Source organism: Gossypium raimondii, chromosome 1, assembly GCF_025698545.1.
Source record: "Gossypium raimondii isolate GPD5lz chromosome 1, ASM2569854v1, whole genome shotgun sequence".
Lineage (NCBI taxonomy): Eukaryota > Viridiplantae > Streptophyta > Magnoliopsida > Malvales > Malvaceae > Gossypium > Gossypium raimondii.
In genome coordinates, this window is record NC_068565.1 from 48234314 (window position 1) to 48253948 (window position 19635).

The 19635-nt window shown below is 33.4% G+C and overlaps 2 protein-coding genes across 2 annotated transcripts; one reads left to right on the top strand and one right to left on the bottom strand.

Moving 5' to 3' along the window:
• Window positions 1-208: 208 nt before the first annotated feature.
• On the bottom strand, window positions 209-1212 carry LOC105786212 (probable F-box protein At5g04010). The gene has a single exon (XM_012612550.2). It carries the CDS (start codon window positions 1198-1200, stop codon window positions 463-465), a length of 738 nt encoding a protein of 245 aa, XP_012468004.1. The 5' UTR covers window positions 1201-1212; the 3' UTR covers window positions 209-462.
• Window positions 1213-9813: 8601 nt separating this feature from the next.
• LOC105786213 (glycosyltransferase-like At2g41451) lies at window positions 9814-18776 on the top strand. The gene is made up of 11 exons (XM_012612551.2): window positions 9814-10140; window positions 10697-10846; window positions 10949-11001; window positions 11384-11492; window positions 11599-11733; window positions 11851-11895; window positions 16326-16513; window positions 17124-17265; window positions 17692-17738; window positions 17890-17977; window positions 18124-18776. The coding sequence occupies exons 1-11, from the start codon at window positions 9814-9816 to the stop codon at window positions 18376-18378; spliced, it is 1539 nt and encodes a 512-aa protein (XP_012468005.2). The 3' UTR covers window positions 18379-18776.
• The last annotated feature ends 859 nt before the right edge of the window (window positions 18777-19635 follow it).

The following is a 19635-nucleotide window of genomic DNA, read 5'->3' on the forward strand; positions in this document are numbered from 1 at the left end:
TTGTTGTTAAGTATGTGAGATGTATTTATCTTTATTTATTTTATGATAAAATGGTGTTTTTTTTATATAATCAATTAATATTTTTATATTTAAAATTATATAATCTAATACATTTGGAATTCAACTACCTAGTTTTAGGAATAAAATGAACAAATAAAAAAGAATTGGAATAGATGAATTTCATTAACCAATAATCGACTTCTCGAGGTAATCAGCTTATTGACTGCCCGTAAAAAGATTGATATATATTTGTCCAGAAAAATTATGATTTGCTACACACTTTATAATATAGTGCCAAATGGCAAACCCAATTTCCCTAAATTTTGCCTAGACCTACCAAGGGGCTCTTTTATATTATTCTATATGCCAGGAAATTAAAATTAAAATAAATTTGTTTCATCACTGAAAACCCAAAAAGCTTGCTGAATTGAAACAGAGAGCTGGATTTTGTTTTAATGTCAACTACATGCCATCACATTGACAAGGCAAAAGAAAATGCTGCAAATATCTAAGCCCATCTTCAATACTCACATACCTCCAATCTACAACCCTTAATATCCCTACGCTCACTTTTTCCACTTCCATGTCCACCTTCAAATCTGCAACAATCCCACTTCCCACTTCGCTGGAGCAACACCCTGCGCAAGGAAGCTCCTCCGAGAACCACCCTTCCACCGGCCTACAACTCAACTTTCCTTGCCAATCCATCATTGTAAAAATTGCTTCCCATCCTTTTAACACCACGTTCCATGTTACTTTCATCTCTTCCAAACCTTTAATCCCCTTAAAACTGCCATGCTTTACGTCAACATCGAACTTGAACACTTGGTTGTTATTCATATTGCTTGCGGCTTCTGCTATGGTGAAGATAGGGACTCCCTTGGTGGATAATTGAATGGTGAAGACAATGTTGTCTATGGAAAGGCGTGGTTTCGATGGGGGTTTATGACGCCGTTTGAAGGCTGCGAGGCCAGTAGCATAGAGGCGATGATATGGGACGGAAGGATAAGAGATTTTGAGATTAGACAAAGAAGGAAAACTAGAAGAACAAAGGGGCTGCCAAACGACATCTAGGGACATAGCTTGACACCATGATTTGGATACACATGAAGCAAGGGCTAAGGTTTGAGGATCAAGGTAGTGAGCAACCATGACAAGGGCTTCCCATGGTGGTAGATTTTTGGACCTTGTCTCACACATTTTTAGCTTTGGTTTCTTTCTTCCTTGTAGATTCAGGGACTTTGGTTTCATTTTATTAGCTGTTTGAGGTGAGAAATTCTGTGGAGGGCACGTGTAATATGATGGGGTGTTGCATGGAATTTAATTTACACGTCAGGTAGGAGAAACAGATTCTAAGCATTACACGTGCATTTTTATGTCATGCACACGTTTGATGGGATTTCTATCATCGTTTTGTCCAACAATTAGAGCCAAGGTAAATTACACCATTAATCACTAAATTATGACTAAATTTTAGTTTAGTTTTAGTCAATTAATTAAAAAGGGTTATAATTTTATTATTAAATTATTAAAAAATTTCATTTAAGTCATTGAAATATTAAAATTGATGTTATATGGCTTTCTTCATTGCACTAACTGCACAAATTGAAAGCTTTCTTTCCCATTTTCTTTACAATTTTTTTTTGTGAAACAACTTTAGACATTATAAATCTGCGAACCAAAATTTAAATAGTTTTTTCTCCAATCTCCAACACTAATTGTCAGATCAAATTGGATCTAAGGTATGTTCTTCTACTTGTCGATAGTTTCTGATCCACAGAATCGCTGCTTGGAGCTTCGAACTTAAAAAAGAAAAACCTAACATCCTAGTGACTTAAATAAAACTTTTGAATAGTTCAACGACTTAAAAGAAAACTTTCAAATAATTTAGCGACAAAATTATATCTTTTTTACAATTAAGTGATTTAAACACAAGCTTACAAATAATTTAGTGACTAATTATCCTAAAACCATCGATGTTGGAGAAGCCCACCATTGAAAACTTCAAAATTTATGAGGTCAAAAGGGCCTATAAAATAAGTGGAGAAGTATTTGGATGATAAAAATATTGAAAAATTTAAAGATAAGTAATAAAAATTAAAGTGAAGCGAGCCGAGATGAGGCGAGGATGGATGAATCTAACATCTATGGAGGTGGTAATAATTTTCAAAATTATACATTCATAATGGAGAGCGTGCCAACTATAGAGTTATGGTGGATTTAGCAACATCCCTCTTCTCTCCACTCCATTATTATCCCTATTAACATTACAAGAAAGGATAAGTAAAATATTATTATATAAAACTATCTTTTAAGGGAGCCATAAGAATAAATGGGGTATAAATGACTTTTTAACTTATTTTAATATATATTTGCAGTTCCTAAGAGCTCTAGAAAAATAAATATGGGCATAATAGAATTTTAATAAGTTAGAATTTATATATAATACCAGGAATATAATCCTAAAATATTACAAAATTAATCACTAAAATTTTGAAATAAATAGTATCAAAATTTTCATTTCATAATCCAAGTATTTATCTATAAAACCTAATGCTCATAATTTAAACATGTTTTCAATGTGTGCCATATATATAGCTTTTACCTTAATGATATTAGTAGAGGTGAAATTAGAAATTTTTTAAAGGGTCGAAATTAAATTATAATTTTATTATAGTAAAAATATAATTTCACTATTTTAATAGTTTATATATTTATAACTTTTAAAGGATTAAAGCAAATTTTTATATTTTTAGGGAGGGATTAAAGTGTAATTTTACCTTTACTAATTTAAAATTTTGAAAATTTAAATGAAAATTTTTTCATTTTAGGAGTGGTCCCGAACTAACCCCTAATTTCACCTTAGATATTAGAAAATTAAAATTATTATGTTTCAATTACCTTTTTTTTCATATATTTATATTTTAGATGATTTTGTTTTACATGGAGACAAAAGTGATAGAAGTTTTGTTTATTGCTTAATCACCTTATATCCATATTAAACATTTTGCTCCATATTATTATAAAATTTAGAAAATAAAATATAAAAAAATAACGTTGATTGGTTAATTTATAATTAAACTGATTTAAATAAATAATGAATTATTTTACATTCATTTTCATACTTTTCATTTTTTAATTTCATATTTAAATCTAAAATTATAATTTTTTAAAAATCCAATTAATATTTTACATTCATTCATGTAATAAAATTAAAACAAAATATTATGAATTCATATACCACAAATACAAAAATATGTTTGAGTTCAATAATTGCTAAAATATTTGCAATATTAATGGTAGTTGTTATATTTGATAAAAGGAGAAAAGTATATATATATATATATATATATATATATATATATATATATATATATATATATTGCCATTCATTCTAGACTTTATCCTGGACTAGGTCAGTTGAGTTTGGGTGAATTTAAATTTTAAGCCCAACTCGAAAAATGAGCTTAAAATTTTACCCAAGTTTGGCCCAAATAAAATATGTTAAACCTGAGCTCGGCCTAGCCTGCTTAAATAACACTAAGATAGTTGCAACTTAGCAAGCAAATGCTTCTAAAATAGTAGCAAAATTAACAATAAATCAAGAGTTATACAATATCCAAACAAGAACAATAAAATAGTAACAATATAATAGCAAAATTGCAACAAAACAACAACAAACAACATCAAAACTTCAGCAAACAACAGTAGAAAAAAAAATTTTGGTAGACTCGGGCTAGGCCAGGTTGGTCTTGGGCCAAAAAATCTTACCTGAGGTTTATTTTTTGTCCAAGCCCAATTTTTAGGCTTATATTTTTACTCAAACCCTCCCACTTTTCGGGCAGACCTTCAGGGCTAGGCGAGTGATGTAACAACTCATTTTTTAATGGTGACGGAATAGTGGTTTCAGGACCACAAATTTCCATCCCGCTAGCCCGTAAATATTATTTATAGAATATTCACGGAGTAATTAGAGTCATATTAAAATTTGGTCAAAAAATTTTAACGTTTATATAGCTAATTAATGAAAAATGACTAAATTATAAAAAGTGTAAAACTTGTTAATTATTACATTTTGATGATTTAATAGCTTAACTAATAAATGTGGGAGGGCCAATAAGGCAATTAAACCTTATTGCTTGATAGTGGACGGTTTTGGAGTGAAAATTTAAAGAAAAATTGAAAGTAAATTATGTTTAATGGTAATTTTGTAAATAAATCAAAATCTCAAACAAAATTAAAGAAAGAATAAAACAATTTCTTCTTCAAGTGGCCGAGCACCATAACTAGGGAGAAGAAGCTTTGGTTGTGTGATTTTCGTTGCATTTCAAGATCCTGTTGATTTACGTGAAAAAGAAAAAATTACAGAATAATCTTTAAATTTCTGCAACTATTACAAGACAAATCAAAAAAGTTCGTACGGTTTATAATTTAATATTTATATGAATTGTACGATGATATAATGTGATATCATGGATATTAATTGTTTTATTGATGACGTAAAGTTGTTTGAGAAATGTTATTGAATTTCGATATTTGGATCGAATGAACGCGAGATATAGTACAATTGAATGACGGCGTGTTATGTAGGGATTGGAGTGGAGATCAATATGGTGTGAATTATATATTTTTCCCGAGTACACCAAGGTTCAGCATTTGTTGCGAACTCTCGTGTTATACTATCTTGTTCTGGCGTGTTACGGGGGCAAATGTATAGCTCGTATAAGCATCTAGTGCATTTACAATTGGGTTAGCTCTTATGAGCATTCAGCATGTTATCAGTTGGATTAGCTCTTATGAGCGTTTGGCGTGCTTCAATTGGATACTCGTGTACTTGTATCTGCAAGTCGTTCATCATATCGTAAATTATTGTATTATAACTTATATAATGACTTGGAATGGTTTGACATGTAAATGATATCTAGAATTGATTCTATTATGGATATATATTATCCTGGAGATTATTGTTAAGCTTTGATTTGAACTATGCAATTCACCGGTTGACATTGTGGATGGCAGGAAACACTTGTAGTTGAGTTAATATTGATTGAATTGTTGTATTTACTTCAGTATGATTTATTGTTTCTATACATCGAACTTACTAAGCTTCAATGAGCTTACTTGTGTTAATTTCTATTCTTGTAGATACTTTTGAAGGTTGGACGATAGGATCAGTATCAAGTCACAATATCCATCTGTTTCTAGTAGTTTTTGGATCGTTTTTTTTTTTTTTGGATTATATAGCATGTAATAGGCTTGTTTTGACCTTACTTTTGTTTTGGTATGTATATAAGAGTAAGGCTAAGTGCAAATTGGTAACATGAATATCATTACATGATCTTGGTGTTTATTTGGCAAATGTTTGGTTGATGATTTGCTATGAATTATGATTGATGGAAGGTGTTTTTGACATTAACTTGTAGTGAATGTATAACTAATTGGCCTCTCTTGAGCTATTGTGATTTGAGGTGCCTATGATAGGCATATCGGTTGGGTGTTAAGTTGTGTGAATTGACGTGTTTTGGTTGATGATTCATATTATTGTATACTTGTGTGTACTTGTGGTACCAATGATGGTACATTGGTTAGGGACTTAGGATGGTTGATTTAGCATGTTTTAAGCTTGTATAATGTCATTTTGAATAGGTTTAATGGCTAGTAAATGGATTACTTAGGATCCAAGTAAGCTTGAAATGGTAAACTTGTCATTTAAGGTTCATTTAGGTGCACACAGTCTGAAACATGCCTGTGTCACTTGGCCGTGTGCAACATACGGTCTGAGGCACGACCGTGTGTTTTAACTCAGTGTGTTACACAGCCTACGACACGGCCGTGTGGCCCAACTCAGTGAGTTACACAGGCCGAGACACGATTGTGTGTCCCTATTTCGAACGTTACATGGCCTGGGGCATTCCACACGGCCGTGTGTCCCCTGTTTTAGAAATTTTTAACTTTGTCTTAAAACTTATGATTTGTTTCAATTTAGTCCCGAATTGCTTATAAGCTATTTTTAGGGCCTCTAAGGCTCGATTTAGGGACAAAATGCATGTGATTGGTTGGTATTTAATAAGGTTAATCTATTTAATATTATGATGTTAAATGTTTTGCGATTGATCGATAATACTCTGTATCCCTAATCCGACGACAGAGACGGGTTAGGGGTATTACAGGTGACCTGACCCATTAACATAGCTAGTTGTCCTAGCAAATAAATATAGAATGCATATGTAACATCTAAATATTAATAATAAAAAAGTACATAACATTAATAAATATTCAAGTTATAAAAATCAATGTAAAATAATTGCCTCCTTCAACTTCAACTCTCGACCCTATAAAATTATGTCCATCATTCTCACCTTCATTACTGGTGATAAGCTTTCAGTCTGTAATTTTTAACCTTCCTCTAACAAATTTTTTTACCTTTAAAACTTGCAAAGTTTGCACTTAAAAGATTGTGCAAACTTTGCAGCAATCGCTTCAAAAAGTTCCTTGTAACATAAGAACCCGAATCTTCTACTCCCACTCAACTTCAAATCTCTGACTGACATGAAGGCAAGTTGAGCACGAAGGTTGTAAAACACTCTCCATAACATTCAACAACTTTCAATTGTTGCAAATTCCAAATGAAATTGAATGAAAATCTATAAAAGCACTTGAAGAACAAATATTTATACAAAAATTAATAAGTAAATAAAATAAATTGTAATGAAAGTAAATAATACATTTTAGTAAATAGATAAAAAATATTGAAATTTCTCAAAATTGGTATTTAAAGTTGTAATAAATTTTACTATGCAAGTTTCAAAATTTTCCATGGAAGTTTTACTATAAATAACCTCTAGAAAATGAATAAGAAATGGGTCAAAGGTTTCATAAAAAATAGTGACTATAAATATGATTTTATTTTTATATATTATATAGATAAAGATAATATAAACATTTATTTATTTTTATTTCTTAAGGTATTTACTGGAGCGAGCCGAGTAATTAATCCTCCGCATTCTATAGGTCCATTAAAATGTAGATGCTGACCACGAGTCTTTGTAGTCTTTTTTGAGAAGAAGAATAATTCTGAGATTTAACACAAACATTCTGCATTTATTTATGTAATTCTTGGACTGAAATGAGTAAGCATGAAATTTTAGTTGTTTTTTCATCTTTGTAGTCTCCTAAAATTCTATCCATGCTTACTCATCTGGAAAACGAAACATTTTTTATCTTCTTCATTTATTTATGTAATTCTTGGACTGAAATGTGATATGAGATAAAAAAATACTTCATTAAACTTGAATTTATCTTCAATTGATTTCTACTACAATTCAAAAATTGAAAATGAATAAGAAAAAACATAAAAAAACTAAAGCCATACATAGGAACAAAAACAAAGCATAGAAATACTGAGATTATAACAAATGTGAATCTAGTAAAAGAAAAAGAAATTCCATGAATTTAAAGGTTTTCTAAGATGAAATCAAAAAGAAAAAGAAAAAATAATTTATAAGAGAGGCAAATAACAATTTGTAAATGTAACTTAATTTTTTTTTAAAAAAATTTAAGGGTAAATTACACCAACAGTCACTCAACTTTGAGGTAGCTGACAAAACAGTCACTATGGTTTCAATTCAATCACTTAACTTTTAAAAAATAACAAAACAGTCACTAACGTTATTGAAAAGTGACAAATCAATCACCCATTAACTTGTTCCGTCACTAGCTTAATGGCACTGTTGATGTGGCCAATTAACTTGCCACATTGGATGAGGCAAAATTGAGTGATTATTTCTTTTTCGTCCTTCCTTTTCTGCTTTTTTTAATAATTTACCCAATATTTTTACTTTTTGCGTAAATAGCCCAATATGTTTATGCCTTTTCTTCTCCTCCCTCGAAACCCTTGGCATAATCCTAATCCTAACAATAACTGAGCGAATCATTCACAAGGAAAACGTAATAAGCGTTCTCTCAACGCCCCCTCCTTCTTGTCCCACCATCAGTCACCCAAAGCTCCAACCAAGAATCTCATCATGGGTCAAGTCAAGATCCTCAAACGCGGCGAAGATCTTAAATAATCTAAGTTGGATAAGCATATGAGGTTCGTAAAGGAAAACTTTGATGTAGATCTGGGTTCCACCTACTGTTTGAGTTCAGATCCCAGGTCCGTCCCAACCTAGATCCGACTCACCGAGTCAGAAAAAAATGAAAGTAAGGTTGTTCTAGTCTCGTTCCAAGTTCTGTTCCGTTGCCAGCATTTTTCACAAAGAAGATGGAGTTGCTTTGAAGGATGACGTCGCTATGAGTACCTTGAGGAGGATATTAAGGTTAGATTTGTAGCCACAACCAAAAAACAAATAATAACAGTGTGGTCTATGATTGACTAAATTTGTTGTTATATAGCTAATCTCTTGTTTGGGTTCTCTAATCTTCGATTGTCCCTTATTTTTTTCAAGGGGATAGATTGAAATAGCTAATCAAGTGTTCTTTTTACTGATGTATAACTTTGCAATTGATTAGTTTAATATGAAATTGTCTATTGTCTAGCAACTTCTTCTCCTTCTTATTCTTCTTTGTTTCTTCTTTTATTCTTTTATTGCCTAGCCCATTTAGGGTTTTAAATTGAGACCGTTTACACAGTAGGATGTCATGTCATTTTTTCGTTATGTTTGTAACGGAAAGTGGTTATAATGATTGTTTTGTTATTTTTTGAAAGTTGAATTATTGTTGGTGTAATTTACCCAAAATTTAAAGATAAGAAACATTATAAAGATTAAATGTGAACATTTATATTTAATAATTAAAAAGTTGAAAAAATTAAAAAGTTGAAAAGTTTGAGAGTTTTTTATTATTAAATAGCACATATGTAACAATTTCATAAAATAGATCAATTTTAAAATACTTTAAATAAAATTGATGAAATTAAAGTAGAGGAATTAAATTTATAATTTTTATAAAATATACGTAGTAATAGCAAAATTTAACACTAAATAATTGAGTTGAATCTTAATATAAGTAACTTTACGAAGAAGATGACAAAACAAACATGAATGCAAAGATGTGTAACTAAGGTTTGTAAAAATGAAAGTGTATATAAATTAGTTTTTTGATAAAAAAAAACAAGTTAGTATTTAAGGTGAATTGCCTGATTGAAGTAGTATTTAGACCTGCTTAATTTGGTAAATATAAATATGTTTTTTAATATTAAATCTTTTCACACATAATTTAGTAATTATAGTAATTGATTATGACATAAATTTGTGGTCGGAGTTCAATCCTGTTCATAAAAATAAAACATATTTCATGATAATCTATTTATCTATTTGAGAAGTACAATTTAACTATAAACACCCGATTACCTAAAAAATCATCTCTACTCACTAAGTTATTTTTTTTAACAGTTTCATTATAAGTTTTGATAATATCTGTTATTCTTGACATAATGCTTAGAACTATCTATAGTCCATTTCCAATCTATAAATAGGAGGATAAATATGAAATAAAGAAAAGAGTATATAGTAATAATAATTTCTTGTGAAGAAGAGAATGAGATGGATATAAGATTTTTCATAATTTGGGTATATAAGTTAAAAAGGAAAAGTAATTGCATGGTTATGAAAAACGTAGAACCAAATGGGAAAGGAGCGGAAAGAGGGAAGAGGGTGACGGTAATCACAACGCCAACGTACGGACAAAAACGCCTGCTCTTCCCTTCCCTTTGTTTTTCTTTTGAATATCTGTTTATCAACTTTCTCTTCAGTTTCAAATTCAATTCTTCGTATGCATATGCATATGCATGTATTCCATCTCATTCTCATTCTCATGGCTGCTCTCTCCTATTCTTCTTCAAAGCCCATCTCTTCATCTTATCAAGCCCTTAGTTATCGTCTTCTCTTGCTCTTGACTCTCCTTCCATTAACCGTTGCCTTCTTTGCTTTTATTCTCCAATGGCAAGGTGGTCTCATTGACCCCCTTCTTTCATCTCCTGATCCTTTCCAGTTTCCCGGCATGGACTATCCTGGATCAAACTCTCGCCCCCATCGGCGCTCCGTTTCCGATTGCGTCGATGTTTTGGGTCAGAGCCGGTCCCCAGCTTTCCCTTATTTTAAGGATTGGAATTTTGAATTCGGCTCCAATCTCAGGCCTAAGGTTTTCGTGCCTTGATACGCTTTTTGGGTCTCCCTTTGCTATGTAGTTTATGGAAATTCAGATTCTTAATTCTATGATGTTAATTTGTTACAATTTATTATTCAAAAAAAAAAAAACTGACCCAGATTCGGCTTTTCTCCCCCCAGGAAATTTGAATAAGTGGTTTTTGATTAGCTTAATGCATCTGAATTATAGTTAATTTTAGGTCCTAAACCTTAAATGACTTCATATTCGTCTTCATTGTTCATAAGAGCTCGAAAATTCAGATCATAGAGAAAAAATAATTAGATGGTAATGAAAAGAAATACAAATAAGAGGGGAAAATAAATTCCAGGAAAACATCTTTAAACCCAAAAACACAATACACAAAATATAAAAATGTGATGCTAAACATATGGTTTTTTTTTTCAAAATACTGGGAAATGTTTCAATTTAAAAACACCTAAATTGTTTCTTTTTTAAATCTCTAAACCGTTAATCTGGTCCATGTACTTGTTTTTAACTTCTTAATAGATTTATGGGTGCTATTTCTTACCATATTTTTGGTGCATGCCAGATATGTATTGTTTCAAGTACTGCTGCCGGCTTAGAACAGATATTACCATGGATATTTTATCACAAGGTTATTGGAGTTTCAACCTTTTTCCTTTTTGTTGAAGGGAAGGCTGCCTCTCCCGTTGTGTCCAAAGTCCTAGAATCGATTCCAGTTGAGTATAAATCCTCTGTTACTCCTTTTTATTAGTATCTACTATTGTTTATTTCACTTTGGTTCTGTTCCTATGTGCAAATTAAATCCAATCCTTAACAGGGGGTGGAAGTGATATACCGAACAAAAGAATTAGAGGAACAACAAGCTAAAAGGTTGGTACATGATTTGGTTTAATAGCTTATTGTTTGTTCTGGTATTGTTCTAAAAGGCATTATTTTCACTTCCTTTTTCATATGCGAAATTTAAATGATTCTTGAACCCAATGCTAGGTAGTAATTCAAAGTATACATGGTGCTTGACCAAAATAGAAATACCATTATGGTGAGCCTTCTAAATCGAAATAAATAACACATTTTGAGTTGAGAGACATGTTCTCTTAAATAAATAATGCTACGTCTACCATTTTCGGGATATGACCTTTCCCTGCTTTCTTTTTCTGTTTTAGTACTTCATTTCAATGTCCAAAAAGGGCAGCCGTTCTATGTCATAAGAATCTGACTTGCCCTTTTTTTTCTTCTTTCTTTTTGCTTGTAGTCGGATCTGGAATGAGACTTGGCTGGCAAAATTCTTCTACAAACCATGTAATCATGAGTTGTTTGTGAAGCAAACTCTTAACATGGAAATGGCTATTGTAATGTCAAGGGTATGCTGTTGCATTTTCATCTCTGGCATAATGTGTATGTTCGGTAGCATAAATTCATGTTCAGTATAACTCTTAGCCATACTATTTTTTCTTCATTCATTTATAGGATGCTGGCATGGATTGGATTATTCATCTTGACACTGATGAGCTTATACATCCCTCCAGTGCTCGTCAGTACTCTGTCAGACAATTACTGGCAGACTTGCCTGAAGATGTTGATATGGTTGTCTTCCCAAATTATGTGAGTGGACTTGCTATATTTTAGGTATAGAGGTTAAGGATGCTTAGTTGGTCAAGTTGTACATTTGTTCTTTTATTGTTGACACGGTAGGTGTTGATATCATGTGAATTTTCTCAGGAAAGCTGTGTTGAGCGGGATGATATAATTGAACCTTTTACTGAGGTGTGATCTCCTCCATCTATTTCTCTTCTCATGTTTTGGCTTTGGCTAGGTTTATAACTGTTAAAATCAAGCTAATTTTTTCACAAGAAATTACATTGATATATATACACACAGTGAGCCTAACTTAGGAAACTCTAGTCTAGGAAACAGACTAATTCTAGGAATGTTGACCCTAAAAAACAGCTTTAAAGTTAGGGATAACGATCATTGAAATATTTACAAAATCCTAGCTGATACACACAATATTCATTATTTAGGAAACTGTAATCTGACACTCTCCCTCAAGCTGGGAAGTGGATATCATCCTTACTAATTTCTGAAAGAACTTCCCAAACAATCCTTTGGTAAGTATATCTGCTAGTTGACCATCAGTGGACACAAATGGAGTGCAAATTAAGCCACTGCCAAGCTTTTCTTTTATAAAATGTCTGTCAACCTCAACGTGCTTCGTACGATCATGTTCAACTGGATTATGTGCAATATTGATAGCAGACATATTATCACAATACAACTTCATTGGACCTTCCCACTTGATCTTCAAATCTTCCAAAATGATTTTCAGCCATAATAACTCACAAATCCCAAGTGCCATTGCCCTAAATTCAACTTCTGCACTAGATCTAGCCACAACATTTTGTTTTTTACTCCTCCAAGTCACAAGGTTGCCTCCTAGGAAAGTACAATAGCCCTAGGTTGATCTTCTATCAACAATAGACCCTGCATAATCCGCATCAGTATAGGCTTCAAGGGTTAATTTCTCCCATTTCCTAAATAAAATTCCTCTGCCTGGCATACCCTTTAAGTACTGTAGAATCTGATACACGACTCTAAGATGTGATTCTTTGGGGTTGTGTATGAATTGACTTACAACACCAACTGCATAGGCAATATCCGGTCTAGTATGTGACAAGTAGATGAGCTTCTTCATAAGTCTTTGATATGAACCTTTATCAACTGCTACATCTTCTAGTGCATCTCCAAGTTTGTGATTAACCTCTATGGGCATCTCTGCTGGTTTGCATCCCAACTTGCCCGTCTCTGTCAACAAATCAATTATGTATTTTTGCTAAGATATGAAGATTCCTTCCCGAGAGTGTGCCACTTCAATACGGAGAAAATATTTTAACTTACTGAGCTCTTTGACTTCAAATTCTTTTACTAGGCATTTCTTTAAATTCTCCACTCCTTCTAGATCATCACCAGTCACTATAATGCCATCTACATAAACTAATAAAGCAGTCACTCCTCCTGAAGATGAGTGCTTTACAAACACAGTGTGATCTCCTTGGCTCTGTTTATACCCCAACTTATGCATCACTTTGGTAAACCTTCCAAACCAAGCTCCCAGGGACTGTTTTAATCTATACAAAGCCTTTTTTAGTCTACAAACTACATGACCTGTATTTAGACCGAATCCTGGTGGAACATCCATATAGACTTCCTCCTCAAGATCACCATGTAAAAAGGCATTTTTGATGTTAAATTGCTGTAATTTCCAGCCTCAATTGGCAACTAGTGATAACAACACTCTCAAAGTGTTCAACTTTGCAACAGGGGCAAATGTCTCAAGGTAGTCTATTCTATACATTTGATTGTACCCTTTAGCAACCAATCTTGTTTTGTACATCTCCAAAGAACCATCTGACTTATATTTCACTGTGAACACCCAGCGACATCCCACTGGTTTCTTTCCTCTCGGTAATTTCACCAAGTCCCATGTCTTATTTTTTTCAAGGGCTTCCATTTCAACCTCCATGGCATTTTTCCAATTTTCATCATCTAATGCCTCGAATGCAGTTTTGGGAATGGAGATGAATTTAGGCTAGTAAGAAAGGCTTTGTTGTTATGGGACAAATTTTTGTAAGACATGAATAAGTACAAGGGATGTTTTGTGTAGGCTCTAGTCCCCTTTCTAATAGCAATGGGAAAATCATAGTCTCTCTGATCTGAATTTTCAGTAGTTTCAGTATTAGTATTCAAAGTAGGTTCAGCAATTACCTCGGGTTGTATAGTAGCAGGTTGTATAGGAGAAGAAGATGATTGAACTCGCACAGTGCATTCTTCCTTGAGTAAACCAGTAAAGGACGAGTAGTATCCTGAATCCCTTCTTGTGATTTGGGTATATTAGGCTCTGTTTCAGGTTACATAGTTTCAGGCTGAGACATAATTTCGAGTTGGGCAGGCTGGTTGGTAGGCAAGGACTGAGTGTGAGTATTTGGCTGGGTAGGAGCTGGAAAATCAAGGAGAAAAAATTATTTATCCTTATCTTCTGTGAATGAGATCTCCCCCTGAAGATAAGGACGAGTAAAGTAATTCTCTTGTTCTGCAAAAGTAACATCAGCTGATACATGATATTTTTTTGTGGCTGGATGATAGCATTTGTACCCCTTTTGAGTGGAAGAATAACCGAGAAAGACACATTTGGCAGCTCGTAGATCAAGTTTTCCCCTGTTTTGAGAATGTACATGTATAAAGGCGAAACAGCCAAATTTTTGGGAGTAAGGTTATTTAAAGTATTGAAATTAGAGAATAATTTTGCTAGAACTTGCACAAGACTTTGAGATTCAAGAACTTTTGTAGGCAATCTATTTATCCTATGAGTAGCAGTTAAAACAGTCTCTCCCAGTATTGTTTAGGGACATTTTTTTGGAACAAAAGGGATCTTGCAATAGCTAAAATGTGACCATTCTTTCTTTCGGCAACACCATTTTGTTAGGGTGTGCTAACACAAGATGACTCATTTATAATGTCTCTTTCTTGGAAATATGGTGAGAGAAATTGATTGAAATAGTCCTTAGCATTTTTTGACCTAAACCTTTTTATTTTAGCACCAAATTGTGTTTTTATCATGTTGTAAAAGGTTGAAAAGACAGACCTTACATCAGATTTCTGTTTTAAAAGGAATATACAAAACACACGGGCACAATCATCAATAAAGGATACAAACCATTGAACCCCAGAAATGTTTGAAATAGTGGCTGGTCCCCAAACATCACTATGAATAAGAGTAAAAGGAGCGGATGTCCTTTTATTGCTTACCGGAAAGAGGTATGTTTATGTTTTGCAAGATCACAGACATCACAATGGAATTTTTCAACAGTTAACCCTTTGAACAATAAAGGAAACATAACTTTAAGGACTCTAAATGATGGATGACCAAGGCGGATGTAATCGAGCCAAATTTGGTCTTTATTGGTTTTAACAGATTCTGGGATGAACGATAATGGTGAGGAATTCAGAGCACTAACTTGTCCACTGGATTATTCAATATAGTATAGGCCATTTACTTTTTTAGCATGTCCAATCATCTTCCTCGTATTCTGTTCCTAAAAAATACATCGATTGGGATAGAAAACCACACTACAATTAGAGTCTTTAGTAACTTTTTGGATGGATAGAATATTGGTAAACAAGTTTGGAACATGGAGGACATTTTTAAGAGTAAGAGTTTTGTTTATAACAATATCACCCTAACCAGCCACTGTGATCACAGAACCATCGGCTACTGTTATCTTTCTATTACTAGGGCAAGGTGTATATGAAACAAATTTTTGTGAGGAATGGGTCATGTGGTCTGTAGCTCCTAAGTCAATGATCCAAGAACTTTTGGTGGGTATATCCGAAACTTTAGAATCTTGAGAAGAGGACATACCTGAAAAAGCCAAACTACAAGTACCTGTTGAAGAAGATTTTTCCAATGATCCCAGTAGATTCTTCAACTTCTCAATTTCTTCTTTATTGAACTCAACAAGTGATTCTTGAGAATTCCCTTCTCCAGTCAGGTGTCTTGCTGTATATGCTTGCCCTTGTCCCTTTGGTTGTCCACTTTTTTCTGAAAATTTTTTGTTTGTTGTCTGTGGCTTCCCATTTAACCTGTAGGCTGCTTGGATGTTCTACAACTCACTTGTTGGGTTTGAGTTGTTCATAGAGACTTCTGAGATATCCCTAGTATTGCTGGTTTTGACAGTTTCAGCCATGTTTCTTTTGAACAAATTCTACAGGCTTGAGGATTGATCGGGAGTGAGAAGAAGTTGCCAAACAAAGAAAAAAAATCCCAGAATTTGAGCTAAAAAGGCCCTGATACCATGTTAAAACCAGGCTAATTTTTTCACAAGAAATTACACTAATATATATACACATAGTGAGCCTAACTTAAGAAACTCTAATCTAGGAAATAGACTAATTCTAGGAATGTTGACCCTAAAAAAATAGCCTTAAAGTTAGGGATAACAATCATTGAAATATTTACAGAATCCTAGCTGATACACAAATATTCCTTATTTAGGAAACTGTAATCTGACAATAACTATATGACTTTTATTAGTTTGATGGAATATTATTAGCAAATGTGCCTATCAATAGGATTTGCTGGAGTTATGATCATATATGTGCATTTATTGTATATGAATCTATATTCTATCTTTGCATAGGTCTCAATGTTCAAGAAGAACTTTGATCATCTTCCTATAGAAGCCTATCTTGGTAACTATAGACGGGCAATCCGTGGTAACCCAAACTACTTTTTAACCTATGGAAATGGGAAAGCAGCTGCTCGTATTCAAGATCATCTTCGTCCTCATGGTGCACATAGATGGCATAACTACATGAAGGCACCAAAGTATGTTATTTCTCCTATTCCATCCATTTTGTGTAAATAAATTGATATGGTTAAATGTATTATTATGTATATCTGGCATTGTGTACAGTGCAAATAGTTAAAGTCCCTTGTACTGATTCAAGGAATCTTTGATCAAGTCCACAACAATTATGCCTAGACACACTTTTAGGGCCAAAAGCTTAAGAAAGAGTGACATTTTGCTTTCTTTAGTTTTTTGTTTCTTTTATTAGCTTTCTTTTAATTGCCAAAAGAAGATAATATTATCTCTCGTTACAAGAATGAAACATTGGATAACAATCATAATATAATCCGTGTGCAATTTTGGGTTTGTAGATTGAAGTGAACAAACATTGAGCTTTTGTTGATGATGACTTTCTGTTAAGTAGTTAAACAATAAATAAGACTAGTTTTTTAACTTTCTATCCACAAACCTTAAATTTCAAGCTTATTATATGCTTCTTTTTTCTTTTTATGTGCCTGTAATGGACCTTGCACCTTTGACAACATTGATACGTACTTTTGTATGATATGTTGTTCATTGCTTCAAGCACTTCTTTCCTTTCTTATTTATTGATATATAACTACCTTGATTTTGTGTAATATATCATAGGGAGATCAAATTGGATGAGGCTGCCGTTCTGCATTACACATACACCAAATTTTCTGACCTCACTTCAAGGCGTGATCGATGTGGCTGCAAGCCTACGAAGGAGGATGTTAAAAAATGTTTCATGTTAGAATTTGATAGAGCTGTGAGTTCCAATTGATGCCTAACTTGCTTTTCAGTTTCCCTTGCCCTTGCTTTTACTTGAAGGATTTCCTGTATTCCATTTAGGTTATACATTAAACCAATGTGAGTGTCATTTTTCCTGCCATTTTTAGATAATATTCCTTTCAAAAATAAATGGCTTTATGGTCTTAGGAAAATTAATTTACGGCTTGCCTGTCATTGGGTGCAAAGTCGTGGGTTACTTGCAATATTTTCAAGGCTATTTTAGAGGCAGATTACTAGTTTATGTCAGGCTTCTCCTTTTATTTACTGATATGGATGAATGTTGAGCTTGATTGCTTATCTCTAAGTTTAGATACTAATGTATTTACATGATATTGGGTCATTTTATATTCCTAATATTTGGGATTAATTTGCTTAGAGTTTGTTCACATTTTATTTCATACAGGCATTCATAATTGCTTCAACTGCAACGGAGGAGGAAATGCTTCGCTGGTAATGCTTATATTAACATTTGAAATATACTCTAAAATATATCCTATTTTAGACTGTAGAAGAATTGTTGATGATGTATACTCCTTACATTCCCTAGAGGATGAAGACTTTATATTTGTCTTCCTCAAATAGTATGGTTTTTCTGACTTAGGTACCGTCACCATGTGGTGTGGACTAATAAAGCATTGAACTTGAAACTTTTGAAGAGGGGCATTTTAACTCGGATTTATACTCCCATGGTGGGTAAAAGTAAAACTAGTACAGCTGTTTATCTGATGCCTTGTGTTTTATTCTTTCGTTGATTTCGCAGTGAAATATTTGTGGTCGAAATGCTGGATCCTCAAACCATTCACTTTTTTTTCCCCTTTTTTTAATATATTCACAGGCCATAATTCAAGGACTTAGGGAATCTGGTGTTTTTGGCTCTGTATTACAGTCAGCACAGACACTCTCCAAGGACAAGTTCTTGTCCTCTGTTGAGAGTAGCAACTTTTCTAGCGTAGATAAACAGATTGGTGTCAAAGAATCTCAGGCAACTGCCAGAAGAATCTTGGATATCAACGACAACTTTTCTGGTGGTTCAGCAATCCCACCACTTTCTCCTCCAGTCCCGGACGATTTTCACATTGGAATATCATGAGGGATTAAATTCAGTGATTACTGCCTGCCTCATTGTTCCTGCAAGGAGTTATTGAGATTTGAGTTGAAATTGGATACATGAGACAACTTGAAGTAAATGAGACAGCAGTTACTGGAAGCACCAACCTACTTGGCTTTGTTGGGCTATTCCCGAAGGCGATCATTACCGAAGTTGTGCTGTACATCCAGGTTAAATCACAGTAGATTATATAGTGAAAAGGCGTAGAGTGGCATTTTGTTTTGATATACATACACTTTCCCGAATGATGCCTAGGCTAGCCGCTCATTTTTAACCATACTACTTAGTCTAAACACATTGCTGATCATGTTAACTTACAGAACAGCACATTGCTGTTCCATTCTTTAGCACGAACTTGAAAAGAATTGCATTCTGGATTACTTGATTCCTGTGAAAAAGTTATTAATATTGCAAGCTATTTGATTTTGTATGTACTACATATCCCTCACTTCAATGATCAATATTGCAAGCTTAATTCAAGTACTCGTCCAGGCTGAGGCATCAGATTAATTTTGCAAGCTTAATATTGCAGCCTTCAACTCTGTCCATTACATCGCTTATTTGAAAGAGTAGGATACTTAATATAGAGCGCACACTCTGCATTGACTATCTTAAGAATGGTGTTCTCTCATGAATTATCATGATGCAAGAGAACTCAAGATTACAATTCAGATCATCTTAGATCAGTGATGCTACATCCCACGTCCGGAGGCGTCTTCCCGTACATACACCTTGCTCAAACATTTTTACCACGTTAACCATTTTATTATGAGCACTTAATTCATATTGAACTTATTTGAGCTTTAACGACCTCAACTTCGCACTTAAAAGGCCCATACCTTAGGGGGCAATGGTATGGATATATATTGTTAGCAAAATTAATAATAATTAAATTAGATTTTCAGTCCCTTAATTTTATTAAGTAAAAATGAATAAGATGATCTTTCAAAGTGTTATAAAAATTCGAAAACGTGTTTTCTAAATATTTTGATTAAGGTATCGATACTTTGAAAGTATCGGATAAGGCTCGACTCCCCTGCCAGGTTGACTTTCGGCCTTGGGTTTACTATTTTCTCGTCAGGTTGAATTTCGGCCCTGGGTTTACTATCATCTTTCACCAGGGGCTTACCCCCCTGTAAATGCTTCCTGAACTTTAAAGATCGACTTTTGTTTAATGGTAATGGAGGCATAGAGGATCTAGCTAGTCTTATGTTGTTGCTCAATGAAGGAGAACATTGA